Source organism: Vipera ursinii, assembly GCF_947247035.1.
Source record: "Vipera ursinii genome assembly, chromosome: 14".
Taxonomy (NCBI): domain Eukaryota; kingdom Metazoa; phylum Chordata; class Lepidosauria; order Squamata; family Viperidae; genus Vipera; species Vipera ursinii.
The window spans coordinates 5,731,454-5,747,376 of record NC_139527.1 but is presented as its reverse complement, the minus strand read 5'-3'; the positions used below and the strand labels follow the sequence as shown (position 1 = coordinate 5,747,376).

At 40.0% G+C, this 15,923-nt stretch overlaps 1 protein-coding gene across 1 annotated transcript; it reads right to left on the bottom strand.

Moving 5' to 3' along the window:
- Positions 1 to 306: 306 nt before the first annotated feature.
- Positions 307 to 15,820, bottom strand: CDC45 (cell division cycle 45; the record flags this gene model as incomplete). The annotated part of the gene is made up of 18 exons (XM_083373410.1): positions 307 to 571; positions 2,256 to 2,332; positions 2,571 to 2,689; positions 4,417 to 4,500; positions 5,204 to 5,342; positions 5,586 to 5,747; positions 5,981 to 6,079; positions 6,693 to 6,824; positions 7,814 to 7,933; positions 8,434 to 8,484; positions 10,344 to 10,405; positions 11,096 to 11,144; positions 11,238 to 11,293; positions 11,999 to 12,133; positions 12,453 to 12,590; positions 12,952 to 13,044; positions 14,773 to 14,832; positions 15,770 to 15,820. The coding sequence occupies 18 exons, from the start codon at positions 15,818 to 15,820 to the stop codon at positions 507 to 509; spliced, it is 1,692 nt and encodes a 563-aa protein (XP_083229536.1). The 3' UTR covers positions 307 to 506.
- Between the last annotated feature and the right edge of the window lie 103 nt (positions 15,821 to 15,923).

The window sequence follows — 15,923 nt, the reverse complement described above, 5'->3', positions numbered from 1 at the left end:
GTTATAGATACATTTTAAAAATAAGTGAGCCCAGCCAGTTGAGTAAGGAAATATTTAGTGCTTTATCGTGTCTTTCAACAAATACCAATATGTGCAGAAGCCACATTAAAAGCAAACTTTTGCTATGTAATTATTTTTAATGTATTGATAATGATATGATGTTATTGGACTTTAGATAAGAAAGGCTTCGACATCGAACAAGATATAAAATTTAAAAATTTATTCGATTACAATTTTCCAAGCACCAACTGGCACTGGATACACTTTTAAAACTCTTAAAGTGTTTTAAAACAGGCTTACATAAAATCTAGACAAAGTTCCGGTAGACACAAAGTATTTACAGATTTATATGTACAAAATAAAACACGCGGATGGTAAGGCCTTGGCTCCCTTCTACCAAGAAGAGAATATCTTTCCAAATCTGGCCAATGCCACAATGTGAAACATGGTAAAAAAAATTTCCCAGAGTGGGGGAGAAACAACCAACATTCTTCAAGAGCTTACCATTAGGATAAAAGAGCAATAAGGGCATCGAGAAATTTGCTCCGGTCTTCCGTTTTCAATTCAATTACTAAAATAATAAAGGAAATAACGTCAGAGGGACAATTATCATGAGTGCACATTCTAAAGGTGCTTTTTTTCAAAAGGCAACTGGACTTTGTTTTTATTTTATTTATTTATTTGTTTGTTTTTATATACCGCCCTTCTCCCGAGGGACTCGGGGCGGTGTACAGAGCAAGGTAAGTATACAGTTAAACAATGGTAAAAAACAAATGAAACCCCAAGAGCTATCAGGCCAGGCTGGACTGCTGGAACAGGTAGGTTTTTAAGTCGCGCCGGAAGGTGCGAAGGTCGGGGGCCATCCGGATTTCGGTAGGCAAGCAGTTCCAGAGGGTTGGGGCACCCACTGAGAATGCTCTCCCCCTGGGGGCCACCAGCCGGCATTCTCTGACCGGTGGTACCCTGAGGAGGCCCTCTCTGTGGGAGCGCACAGGACGGAGGGGTGTTGACGCTGGCAGTAGGTGCTCCCGTAGGTAATCCGGACCCATGCCATGTAGGGCTTTGTATGTCATCACTAGCACCTTGAATTTCACTCGGAAGGCAACTGGAAGCCAGTGCAGCTCACGGAGGAGAGGTGTGATATGGGAGTATCGGGCAGCCCCCAAAAGTGTTCGTGCAGCTGCACTCTGCACCAGCTGAAGCTTCCGAGTGGCTCTCAAGGGCAGCCCCATGTAGAGAGCGTTGCAGTAGTCAAGGCGAGAGGTCACAAGTGCATGGGTGACTTGAAGACGTTTTCCTTGAAGACGTTTCACTTCTCATCCAAGAAGCTTCCTGACTGAATGTGGAGGATGGATTTATAGTATATCCTCCACCATTCAGTCAGAACCGAAGCAGCTTCTTGGAGAAGTGGAAACGAGGAAAAACAATGTCCACTAGCCTTTTGAAAAAGCACCTTTGGGACAACCATGACCTGGATGACTGAGAATCTCCAGAGATATTTTAAATAAACTTCAGATTTCTGACTTAATAATCAACAGCCTAATACCCCTCTATGCTCTTAAGAATCAATTCAGAATTTAAAGCAGCTTATGCAAATTCATTTAGCCTGATAAACACTAAGCTGTATTGTTTTCATGCCTGCAGCTAAGCAATTGATGGCCTTCTGGTCACCAACCGATATGCAGGTAAGCACGAAAGCTTTCGGTAGAAACAGAAATTAAAATATTGAAACATCTCTGGTGGGAGAGAAACTTGGATGTTACCTTTAAAAAGGAAAAAAGTGACTTATGACCAGTTTTCACACTTACGACCGTAGTAGCATCCCCACGGTCACATGATCAAAATTCAGATGCTTGGCAACTGGCTCATCTCTATGATCCCCTTTTGTGACCTTCTGACAAGTAAAGTGAATGGGGAAGACAGGTTCACCTTATAAATGTGTTCCTAACTTTACAAGGGTCATGAATCAACTGCAGCAAGAAATGGGGCAAATCTCACTTAACTGTCTTGCTTAGCAACAGAAATTTTGGGCTCAATTGTGGCCGTAGGTTGGGGACTAGCAGAATGTCCTTAGCTAGCAATGTGTAGTAAGTCACACTGGCCAAACTTTAGCAGCTGATTTATGAATACAGGGAGGCACCACATGTCAGCCTCCAGTTTTATCATCGTGCGCTTCGTGTATCATCCTATATAGGGGAAAATATATGTAAATATTATGTGCTCTGTACAAGAAAGCCCCAATGAATTTTACTCACTAGACATGTCAAAATGGTTGTGTAAAGTCCGAGAATTGGTGTTTTCGGCAGCTTTTTCAAACGCTCTCCCAAAAAAGCTACGAAAGAAAGAAAGAAAAACACGTCTTGGTGAGATCCTTGCAACTACATGCCCCAGGTTTCTGATCTCACTCGCCACTTCTTATTTGCTCTCCATGCTAGATCCCACAACATTCCAGAAGTTCCATTCAGTCACTGAAACAGATGCTCTTCACAGGCCTCTCTTCAACACGACTGAAGAATTTGAGATCAAAGAGACCCTCCTAAGTTAAAGGAATCAGCAAGCAAAACCCTTACTTTTTCTTGTCGGAGCTTTCCGTGTGAGGTGGGGTCCCAACCATGATCACTGTCCCTTGGTCGAGATTCATGGGGGCTGCCATAACCATGGGGAGCAGTTTGCAGCGCTTGTTTCTGGTCTAAACAAACAAAAAAAATATCAGAAAAGGGTTCTTGGTTAGACAAAGTTCAAAGGCAGAAGAATCCTAAGACCAAAATCCTGGGTTTGGGGTGCTGGTTTTGTTTGAAGTACAGACAAAGGACTAATTTGAGGATTAAAGCTATCTGAGGAAGATTGCAGATAAAAACAAAGGGCAACTTTTAAGCATCTCAAACAGACTTTGCTTCCACGCATTGCCGTCGCAGCCTGCATATGTTGCTTGTTGCACTGTTAAATTTCAGGTTTTTATCTCCCTTGCTTTTAAAATGGAGATGGGCATACCTCCCAACAATAAAAATAGTTTGGTACAAGATTAAAATGCTTTTAAGAGGCCACCCACAATACTTATCCAAGTAAGGTGAGCACCAGATTATAGTGGATGATGGATAGAAAATGATATATAGATAGTCCTCAAACTTACAACTCATTTAGTGACCGTTCGAAATTACGACAGCACTTAAAAAAAGTGACTTATGACCCTTTTTCACACTTATGACCCTTTTTCACACTTATGACCGTTGCAGCATCTCCATGGCCATATGATTTATATTCAGATGATTGACAACTGGTTCATATTTATAACAGTTGTGGTGTCATGTGATCCCCCTTTTGCCACCTTCTGACAAGCAAAGTTGTAAAGCAGGGCAAAACTCACTTAACCAATTTCTCATAAATTTTGGGCTGAATGGTGGTCGTAAATCAAGGACTACTCGTATTCAGATGTACTGCTATTTGTAACAACTGTGACAACAGCAAAATGACATGTACACAACTGCACAAAGGGGGCAGACAGAAATCATCACATCTGATTCATGCTATTTGCAGCTCATGACATCATCACGTCATCATTCCCTTCCCCCTCTGAACATTTTGTTTTGCAAGATACTACAGAGCCTTGGTGGAGCAGTGGGCTAATGCCTCCTTAAGTAACACCAGCTGCCTGCAATGAATGCAGGTTCGCGTCCCACCAGGCTCAAGGTTGACTCAGCCTTCCATCCTTCCGAGGTAGGTAAAATGAGGACCCAGATTGTTGGGGGCAATTAAGCTGACTTTGTAATAATGCCACTGGGGTGTGTGTGAAAGCCCTAATAAGCAGGCATATACATAGAATGAAGGCTACTGCTAAGCTTGTAAGCCGCCCTGAGTCTTCGGAGAAGGGCGGGATATAAATGGAATTAAAATAAAAATAAAAAAAATACTTTTAGGTTTGCAATGTCACTTCACCTGAGAATCCAATGCTCTCTAACATGTAATATTTAGAACTAAAGGCCATCCTGCATTTTTCTTCCTTGTTTCAGTTTTTCGTGCTTATTTTAAAGAGCTGAATAAGTTAACTAGGGGCCAAACCAGGCAGGATGTTAAAAAAACATATATGTTAATGAGTATATTTTATTTTAAGGCTTTAGTGGGATGGATTACAGAAACCACATGAGGCAGGAAGCATGTGACTTTTTAGTTTTTCACCCAATCCTTAGGCAATCTCGAGGAAAATTCCTCTTTTCAAAACATTTGTGTATGTGTGTTTGTGTTAAGAAAAGCACCGATGCTATTTTTAAAGCAAACTTTGTGGCGTGTGAGTCATATCTAGTTTGGGCATTGTTCAGGGCATTGTTTTTTTTTTTTTTTTTGGTTAAGATGGCTTAAATGTCATGTTTCAAAATAAAGCCCATGAATGGCGGATGCGTTGTAAATTAATAGGTCACTTACAGAAGAAACAAAAGATCTAAGCAGGCACTTGGTGAGCAGACATAAGGATATTGGCCTGGAGAATAGTTTCACATCTGGCGTACCCTGAAAAAGAAATATTTATAACTAGGTAAGTGGATAGCTGGATAGAACAATGGATAGACAGACAGTAGATTGAGAGGAGATAGAGGATGGATAGATAACAGATGATAAATAGTGTAGATAGATAGTAAATAGATTGTAAATAGATTGAGTATAGATATAGATAGATTATGGATATATGACATGATAGATAGATAGATGATAGACAGACAGACAGTAGATTGATTATATAGACAGAGAAGATAGATGATGGATAGATAACAGATGATAAATAGAGTGTAGATAGATAGTAAATAGATTGAGTATAGATAGATGATGGACAGATGACAGATGATAGATAGATAAAGATGGTAGATACAGATAGAGAGATTAATTAGAAAGATGATACAGATTAGAGAAAGATGATAGATAGATTAGAGAGATGATAGATATAGATTAGAGATAGATAGATAGATAGATAGATAGATAGATAGATAGATAGATAGATAGATAGATAGATAGATAGATAGATAGACAGACAGACAGTAGATTGATTATATAGAGAAGATAGATGGTGGATAGATAACAGATGATAGATAAATAGAGTGTAGATAGATAGTAAATAGATTGAGTATAGATAGATAGATGATGGATACTTGATGGATAGATGACAGATAGATAGATATAGATATAGATAGATGAGTGAGTGCAGCAAGACCATGTTCACCTCCATGAGGTAGCAGTACAGGAACGGTCCCTGGTTGATGACAAGATTGGTGCAGATGCAGCTGGCCACCGTCTCCTGGATGGCGCACAGCTGCTTTTTGGCCAGCTCCAGTCCTTGAAGCAACTCGCCAAGATTACCCCTGGAAGGAGAAACAAAATGAAGACATTGCTTTTACCCAGAAGGAAAGTAATTCATAATATTTTTAGGAAATGTTCTTAATGCAGAGGCACATCGGTGACAAATATTGGTAGCTTGTTAACTGGATAATAGATCTACAACTTCTTGGTATCAATGGGTGGCAGTAGAGGTGGGTAACTTGAGGTGCATCTACCTGGCTTCTTCAACCTATGCTATGGTTACAAGAGGGAAAAATGTATATTACCTGGAAAGACTATCCAAAGCCTTGATAAAATTATCAGTTCTGCTCTCTTCCTTTTCCATGTTCTCCATTAACGCTGCCGTGGCATACACAACATCACTGGCTAAAAATTTATTTTTAAAACCAAAATGGACGCTGAAGGTTTGCACTCTCAGATCCTTCATCCTGAAAAATAAAAGGGAATCACTGGAAATGTTCAAACAACTTAACAAGCACACTTGGGACAAGCCGTAGAGTTTGGCTTTTTGTATTAACTTCTTTTAGCTTATACAATTTTTATCTTATATGATTGTAAGCCACCCAGCGATACAAAATGAGGCAAGATGGCCCATAATTTTTTACAAATATGAGAAAATCAGTTCAGAATTCTGTGTCATTAAAAAAAAGAAGTATCTTACCCAAACTTATTTCCAGATTCTTCAATCATTTCCCGAAGATTCTCTTTCAGGGACATGTCCATGGAATGAAATTTCTGTTTGACTTGCTTTAAAGGCAACCTTAGAGAAAATGAAATTAAGGAATTAAGTATGTGGGAAGGAACATCTGACACACGGAACTAAGACACTGCCAATCTCTTCCTGCTTATCCGCTAAGCATTGCTAGCTTCTGATAATGGTGCCTTTTATCGAATATTGGAATCTATTTTACTCAGATTCAAATCACTGACCGGGTACTGACCAGTTGGTAGGGTTTTTGCAAAATGTCAGGGGTTTTCTTCCTAATTGCTCCAGAAATGTTGGGTTTGAATCTTCTGCAGGTAAGAGGTTGTGAAAAAAACAGAGACTCTGGACAACCAAGTGATAGCAAGCTGACTTTGCTTAGCAACTTGGTTCAACTCTGGTTACACGGGGCCTTCAAACTTGGCAACTTCGAGACTGGTGAACTTCCAACTCCCAGAATTCCTCAGCCAGCCATGAGGAGTTGACGTCCACCAGTCTTGAAGTTGCCAAGGACACCCCCCTACTCCAGGATTACGTACTATGCTACCCATACTCTTTAATTCCTTCAAAATTACCATCCATGGCCATTTTAAGGATTTCCTAATCATCCCGATTTGCTGTTTTTTTTTCTTTTCTTCTTTTCAATACCCAGCTCTCTTGATTAACTTACCCCATGTCAGCCAAGAATTCTTGCAGTCTCTTCTGGCCTTGAACAGACCAAAGCTTGAAGCTGGCAGATGTGTAACAAGTATTGCGTAGACTTTCGTAGAGAGACCAGTGCTGATAAAGAGCGAGGCATAAGCTAAGGCCATCAAGAATTAGGAAGAATAAGGAGGAATAAGTGTGATTTGGGCTAGCAATGCTTATTTCACCTCTTCTATTTTCTTCTCCATAAATGTTGACTAGGTTGGCTTATGCAGATTAATCAAGGTTTTATATTATGCTTCTAAAATTATTATAGCCTCACGAACAAATCTTAGGTGTCTCCCCCACCCCAAATATTTCTGATGTGGAAATTAAAGCAGAAATGCACGGGGTTATTGAAGGCCTTTCGGAAAGCATTGGAACATATTTTTTCCGGCCTCCCTTTGAAATATTCTGAACCACAATCCATTTTTGCTCATAATTTGCTGCTCTATGGTATGATTAGCGATGCACTAATTTGCGCCTTCTCTCCATCTCATTTTTTTGGAAAGCAGAAGCACCAAGAACACTTAATTTTGTTGTGTTACACAATGACAATAAAGATATTCTATCCTGTAATTCTATTCTATTCTAGTCTATTCCATATTCTATTTTATTCCATTCCATATTCTATTCTATTCTATTCTATTCTATTCTATTCTATTCTATTCCATTCCATATTCTATTCTATATTCCGTTCCATTCCATTCCATTCCGTTCCATTCCATTTCTATTCTATTCCATTCCATATTCTATTCTATTCTATTCTATTCTATTCTATTCTATTCTATTCTATTCTATTCTATTCTATTCTATTCTATTCTATTCTTCTGTTATCTCGGCTCTCTAAGCTCCAATTAGCATCAAACTTGGAATCAAGGGACTCTCAGTCAAATACTGCTTAAAAATAGGACAGGATTTGGAAACTGGAACGCCAGGGAAAAAGTGGACAAAAAGACAGAAGCTCACACGCTCAAAGGTTGCAAGGATTGGGGCTGGGAGAAGTGGCCCCCATCAGGACTGATCTGAGCCAATGATTTCACCGTGACCATTCCATTTGTGTCAAGCTGAAGTCCTGAACAATTTCCGTCACCCTTGGAAGGATACTCGTATTCGAAGGCGATCCTCATGCAGTCGATAGAGAGAGAGTTGTCTTCATCCCCATTGCGATGATTATGCCGGGTGACGTGACGCTGGAGAGTCCCGACGTCCGTCACATACTTCATTCTTCCATTAAAGAAAAATAAAGGCAAAATATTATTGATTGATGATGGGGAATGGTAGCTGCCTTGCCTCTTTTTTTGACATCGAAGCTCAGAAAATGAAAAGGTTTTCTGAGACAAAGTTAGGAAAGAGATCATTTGGGAAAGATTTAGGTCCCATACCAAACAAATTCTGGGCTCAAGAAACACCATGACATATGGTGACATATGTCACATATGACCTGGCTCTTCGAGCTCTCTGGCCCAGGCTGAGGATTAATCTTAATTTTAACTGGGGTTTTATTTATGCAGGGACAAATATAATTTTTTTAAATTTGTTTTTTTAACTTTTGTATCTTGGTTTTTAATCACCCTGTAAACCGCCCTGAGTCCTTCGGGAAAGGGCGGTATATAAATGTTGTAATAATAATAATAATAATAATAATAATAATAATAATAATAATAATAATAATAATAATATGGGAGGAGCAAATGATTTAAAGGAGGCATCAAATTTTCACTTACTGAGTGATCCTATCTTGGATCCACTGGTCTGTTAGTCCAACAACAGCCCACCTTAAAAAAAAAACAACAACGAATTGAGACTTGCACAGATTGCCTTTTATTCCTTGACTTACAACAGTTCATTTACTGACCGTTCAGTTACAACGGCACTAAAAAAAGCGACTTAGGACTGTTTTTCACACGTATGACTTTTGCAGCATCCCCACGATCCTGTGATCAAAATTCAGCTGCTTGGCAAGTGGTTCACACTTATGACCGCTGCAGCGTCCCGGGGCCACGCGGTCACTTTTTATGACCTTCTGACAAGCCTTGGGGAAGCCAGATTCACTTAACAACCGGGTTACTAACTCATCAACTGCAGTGATTCACTTGACAACGGTGGCAAGAAAAGTCATCAAATGGGGCCAAGCTCGCTTAAGAAATATCTCACTTAGCAACAGACTTTTTGGGCTCAATTGCGGCTGTAAGCCGAGGACGACCGATATAGTGGCCAAAAACCATGAAGGGATTTCTCAAGAAGTTGAAACGATTTCAAAATAGGTTCACTGACATCCAAGTCAGAGCCTTGGTGGCGCAGTGGGCTAATGCCTCCTTAAGTAACACCAGCTGCCTGCAATTAGTGCAGGTTCGAGTCCCACCAGGCTCAAGGTTGACTCAGCCTTCCATCCTTCCCAGGTAGGTAAAATGAGGACCCAGATTGTTGGGGGCAATTAAGCTGACTTTGTAATAATGCCGCTTGGTGTGTGTGTGAAAGCCCTAACAAGCAGGCATATACATAGAATGAAGGCTACTGCTAAGCTTGTAAGCAGCCCTGAGTCTTCGGAGAAGGGCGGGATATAAATGGAATTAAAATTAAAAAAAAAAGTCATAGCCACAAATCAACGGCCTCCCTTATCTAGTTGAGCAGAGTTATTTTATACCCCTGGTGGCACACTGTGGGCATGCACACCATCGCCCCAGTCCTAGGCCTTCAGCTGGGTTTTATAAAACCTTTTCGCTTTAGGCTTCCGCTGCCGTGTGCAAAAAAAAAAAAAAAAAAAAAAGTTCAATCAATCACTCAATTTCAACTTCTCACAGGAAAAAAAAGATCTCGCAAAGTTGGAATTGATTGAACTTTTTAGTCCCACCCAGTCTGCCGCAGCCACACCCACCCAATTGGCCACGCCCACCTAGGACCCGAAGATACATAAGTGGGTTTGGGGTTGCAGTTTGGGCACTCGGTCTCTAAAAGGTTCGCCATCACTGCTTTATACCATTATTTTGTTGTTCTAATTGAAGAATCACTCCCACATTTTTTTAATGTCTGTTCTTCGAAAATTCTAAGGGCGGAAGCTGAAACATTTTTTATGCAAAGTGTTTGCATGAGGATATATTAATGCGCGTCCTCAACTTATAATCATTTGCTGAGTGACTGTCTGAAGTTACAAGACACTGAAAGAGAGAAACCAATGACTGGTTGTTACACTTATGACCATTGCAGCATCCCAAGTCATGTGATCAAAATCCAGGTGCTTGTATTTATGACCGTTGTGGCCAAACGGGGCGATGGCTTCCGACAAGCAAAGTCGACGGGGAAGGTGGATTTGCTTAAAGACAGTATGATTCACTTAAGAGCCGCAGTGATTCATTCCACAGCCGTGGTAATAATAATTAAAAAAATAGTCACAAATCAGATGCGACTCTCTTTACAACCAGCCTGTGTAGCAATGGCAATTCTGGTCAATTCCAGTTGTGATTGTGAGTGAAGGACTATTAGGATGCTGTAGCTAGAATTGTTTATTGTGCCCACGAGGACAACCTTACAACTTTAGTGTTGTTTTTCTTCAGTGGAACAACCCATTTTTCAAGAAAGAGGGAGGGGGAGGAACTTTGAACTTCAAACTAGCAATCTCACAAACAAGACTACTTACCACAGCATGTCGTTCAGGTCTTTGGACATGACCCATGCCAAATCAAACATCATCATGGCAGACTGCAAAGGGGAAAACGAGGAAGTGATCAGCGTTAAATAGAAGTGGTTTTGAACCGTCAAGAAAGCAAGTCCCTTTTCAGGGATACGGGTAGTCCTCGGCTTACCGCTCAAAGTTGCACTGAAAAATGGGGCTTACGACCATTCTTCACAGTTATATCAACTGCAGCGTCCGCATGGTCAAGTGATCAAAATTTAGGACTCTAAGTGAGACGGTTGTTAAGTGAATTGTGCCCGTTATATGACCTTTCTTGCCACACTTGTTAAGTGAATCACTGCAGTTCTTAAGTTAGTAACCCGGCTGTTAAGTTAACCCGGCTTCTCCACTGACTTTGCTGATCAGACGGTCACAAAAGAAGATCACGTGACCCTGGGACACTACAACCGTCCGAAATATGAGTCAGTTGCCAAGCGTATGAAATCTGATCACGTGACCACGGGGGGTGGGGGGGGAGCGAGGCTGCAACGGTCGTTAGTGTGCAAAATGGTCATCGGTCACTTTGAACGGTCACTAAATGAGCTGTTGTAAGTTGAGGACTACCCGTACAGGAGCTGTTCAAAAACCAGGTGGATTTCTACAGAAGATAAGCGTACGAAACCTTTAAGTTAGCTTTCTAGAAATGAAGACATGCAATAACTCCTTCGCTTGAAAAAGTAATGAATCGGACTGTGAAGATGAGATTCAATACGTACTGATGTCCCGTGATATTCGTACTGCTCGTAGTCAAAAAGAATTTCTTGCCTAAATAAAAAGGGGGAGAAAAAATATATCACCAACAGTCTTTTCTGCTATAAATTGAAAGATCCAGCAAGCAGATAAGCTTGACTCACATACCTGCGGGCCTCCCACTCTCTTCTTTCGCGTCTTTTCATTGTTCTTTCTACCACTTCCTATGCAGAGATTAGGATAAAGAATGATCAATCAATCAGAACAGAGCTGGAAGGGACCTCGGAGGTCATCTAGTCCAGGGCTTTTCAACCTTTTCACCCATTGTGCCACTCTTAGGATATGGCAACATCCGAGTACCACCAGTCGCCTAGCAAGGTGTCAAAAACTTGATGACCAAAAAAAAAAAAAAAGGAAAAAAGGAAAAGTGATAAAGTACAGATAGTTGTCGACTTACAACAGTTCGCTTAGTGAGTAAAAAATCCAAAATTTATGATTTGCTTTGATTTTGGAAAGAAACAAACATGAATGTAATATTCTGAAAAGATTCCAGACTGAAATACTTTCAAAATGTTATTGGAATCATTAGCTGCTGCCTTGGTTTAGATCAATGCCTAGGCAAAATATCCTAAAAATAATCGATTCGATGTTACAGTTGACAACAGTGTAACATTTGACAAAAGAACATTTTAACTTAAAAAAAACCACATTCCTTAAAAGGATTACAACTTGAGTTAGTTTCAAATGATAAGATAGCCACGAACCAAAACAAAGGAATTTAAAAACAAAACACTTTTTACTCCCTGAAAGAGGCTCATATACTTTGATGTATCTTCTTTTACTTAGTACAGTCAATGTTAAATTACACTAATATATTTATAAATATGACTTTCTTTTAAAATGCCAATTTTAACTCACTCAAACCTAACCTCTTCAAATCGTCTCCGTTTTCCTGCAGGCTCTGATCCATCGCTTTCATTCCCAGAATCCTCTTCTTCCTCCCGGAAAATGTCATCGTAGGCAGGAATCTCGAGGTCATCGTCTTGCTTGACCAAGAGTTTGACCTAGTAAAATTTAAATAAAGCAACTGTAAAACCCAGTAATGACCTTGGCGAAAGACAAAAAGTAAAGATTATAGATTATGGAAAATTTTAGATCACACAGTAAAATACTTTACATCATACTAAATTTAAAGCTTGTACTACAAAATTTCATCTCCACCTTTCCTCCAGTTGCACGACTGTCATAATAGCACAGGATCGACAAATGAAAACTTCCCACAATCCTGTAGTGGGCATAATATTACAAGAAGAAACCCCAGGAAACTGGGCCTCATTTATGATATCAACATTTTTTCTCAAAAAGAAAAAAAAGGGAACTTACTTGCATCTCATTGTAAACATTCACTACATTGATAGGTCTATGAGTATCGCAAACAAAGAACAGAGTATCGTCTTCGGGTTGAAGGATTTCCAGCAGGTCAATGTTGGCCCCGCAGTTTAAGAACACAAAGTATTTGAACTGTAAATAAAAGCAAAATAGGTTGTGGAAATAAATCTGCATGAAAGGCTGTGTAATATGTGCATGTGTACATATATCTCTATCTCTATCTCTATATATATATATATATATATATATCTTCAAAGTAGCTAAACTCTTAGGACTAGATATCAATGATTTTTCCCTCAAGAAAACTTTAAAAATTGCCATTATAAAAAAAATCACAATTTAAAAAATTCTATTTGGGAGTAAGCTCCATTTAGGATAATAGGATTTTCTAATCAAAATGTAGATAATGTACAGTAGGTTCAAGAGAGAGAGATTGTATTCCATTCCCCTTCTTTGTATTTCATATATGTCCCACTTATTATTATTTCTTTACCTGATCCTTATGTTCTAGAAATGCTGTTTCCAGTTCTTGCCATCCAGATACTGGGACTAATGTATATTGCACATGATCACACTGAAATAAAGCCTGAAGAAAAATGAAGAGCAAAGATGAATACTGTATAGCAATAGCAGCATCCAAGCAAGTTTTTTGAGCAACTGTACGTATATCAATTATATTTAAAGACAAACAAGCTAGAATTTTAGAGCTTTGTTAATTGCTCATGTTGTTTAACACTCTAATTTTGCATTTTTACTGTATTTAAGATAACAAATGATTTATAGGCTGGAAGGAAGTTGGCATTTTATCATGGAAATCATCAATTGTAGAGCTTTGTTAATTGCTCATGTTGTTTAACACTCTAATTTTGCATTTTTACTGTATTTAAGATAACAAATGATTTATAGGCTGGAAGGAAGTTGGCATTTTATCATGGAAATCATCAAAATCATGCAAGGACAATATATATACATACATATATATATATATATATATATATATATATATATATATATGATGATGGATGGGATTCCGTCGAAACGTTGCGCCTACACCTTTAGTTCTACGCGGGGAAAAACCCGAATAACCAAAGATCCATATATATATATATATATATATATATATATATATATATATATATATATATATGTTTAAGTATTTGTCAAGGCTTTTTGAATGGACCTTGCTAATTAACTCTTTCATTCCTGTTTTGGCCCGGCTCAGGGCTTATCCACAGGAACTAGTCAACTTATGACAGCTCATTATTTGTGCAAATTATTCAAATTGCTAATAAAGAATTTGGGAGGCTAAGATGATCATTTTAGCCTCCCAATTTCTTTATTAGCAATTGAATAATTATATATATATATATATATATATTTGTTTTCTGAGGTTTCCGCGGGTGCCTGTACATACATATGTATGTATGTATGTGTATATATATATATATATGTATATATGTATATATGTATATATATATATATATATATATATATATATATATATATATATATATATATATATATATTTCAAATGTTAACTATTTAGATTACCTTGCTAGGCCCCAAACATGGGGCAAATCTTTATTTCCTGTTTTCAGCCTATCTTGAAGGCTATCAAACAGGCAGTAGTCACACCGGACAATTCATATATTTGTGTAAATTACTAACAAAGAATTAAAGGGAAACTGAGATGCATTTCTGACTCCTTAGTCGTCCTCAGTCAGCTATACCCTTCTGAGATTCGAACCTGGGCTGCCTTGGATGCAATCAGCCCAGGTTCGAATCTCAGAAGGGTATAGCTGACTGAGGACGACTAAGGAGTCAGAAATGCATCTGTTTCCCTTTAATTCTTTGTTAGTAATTTACACCCACACCCACACACCCACACACCCACACACCCACACACACACACACACACATATATATATATATATATATATATATATATATATATATATATATATATATATATATTGTATTTGCCATCCAACTTATATCTAATGACTCTATACTAATTGTATACTAATTGATTTATCATTACCAGAGCATCCTGAGAGCATTTGCTATAGGAAAGATCTGGGATATATTTGGAGGTAATTGTAACTAAAAATAATGCATTTTTAAGAAAATAAGTTGAACTCCCTCAATTACCTCACCCTTGGGCCATTGTCCCTAATTGCCTTGCAAGAAGGATACTGACAGTACATTCATTTATTTGGAAATATTCATTGCATGCTTATTTTACAGTTCTTTTACCCCACCGCACAACATTTTGTCCCTTGTACGCTCCAAAATACTCGAAGGGCGGTCTTACTTGGAGGATTTTACAAGCACATAACGCATCTACGTCTGAAGCCACCAGAAGCAGCACCCGCTATAAGAAAATACAAATGTTAGTTAGCAACTACCAGTTGGTTTTTCTCCCTTCCCTAGTTAGGAGCAGCAGCTCCCAATCTGCTCAATTTCGAGGGCTTTGCTTACTTCCACAAAGCCAGTTCTGAAAAGTTGTCTCCCATTTCAGAGCTTGGGCCCATCCATTGGGATCTCATTGGCCATGCTCTAACCCCAAGGCACTACAATGTCTATCCTCCCCAGCCCCTGAAAGGGAAACACACACACACACACACCCCGGGCCAAGCTCCATAACCCTGGCAGAGGAGGCCTGTTCAACAGCCCCACCAGATAAGCCCCCAGACGCAAAGCCCTTACGTGCTGGAATGCAATACCCATCCTCCCCAGCCACCACTCCCCAAAACCCTGAAAGGGAAACACACATACACACAACACACAAAAACCAGGCCCAGCTCCACAACCCTGGCAGAGGAGGCCGATACAAGAAGCCCCAGCAGATCAGCCCGCTGATGCAAAGCTTTTTTGACTGGTGGAGTACAAGAACCCATCCTCCCCAGCCACTTTTCCTCCCACCACCACTCCATCTCCCCCCAACAAATCCCTGGGCTCTGCCCACGTCCATCTGCCTCGTCCCAACCCTGCAACCAGCAAGTCTCTAGGCACAAAGGTGGATTTACAACACCCCAAGCCACACTACAATACCCAAGCTGGACTACAACGCCCACCCTCCCCAGCCACGACTCCGGCTCTTTCAGCATCGAAAGGGAAAACCCTCAGCCATCTGTCCAGGACCAACTCCACTCCGCTCCTCCCCCCTCAGCAGGGTTGGCTTGCACAACAGCCAGATCGGGTAGGCCCATTGAGGGGGATGTCAACGCTGCGGATGACAAGCCCCATGCTCCTCAGCCGCCTCCTCCTCCTCCTCCTGCTGAGTCCCGAGGGCCTTCAAGCCCCCTCACCTGGCTCACGACCACCTCGTAAAACTCCTTCCGAAAGTCTGTCAGGAACATGACCGGCCGGGAAGGAAACAATGGCGGCCGAGCGCGAGAAGAAAGACCCGCTTGAAGGAAAGGCGCCAAAGCAGCGCCTTCCCTCATTGGCCGCGACGCTGGC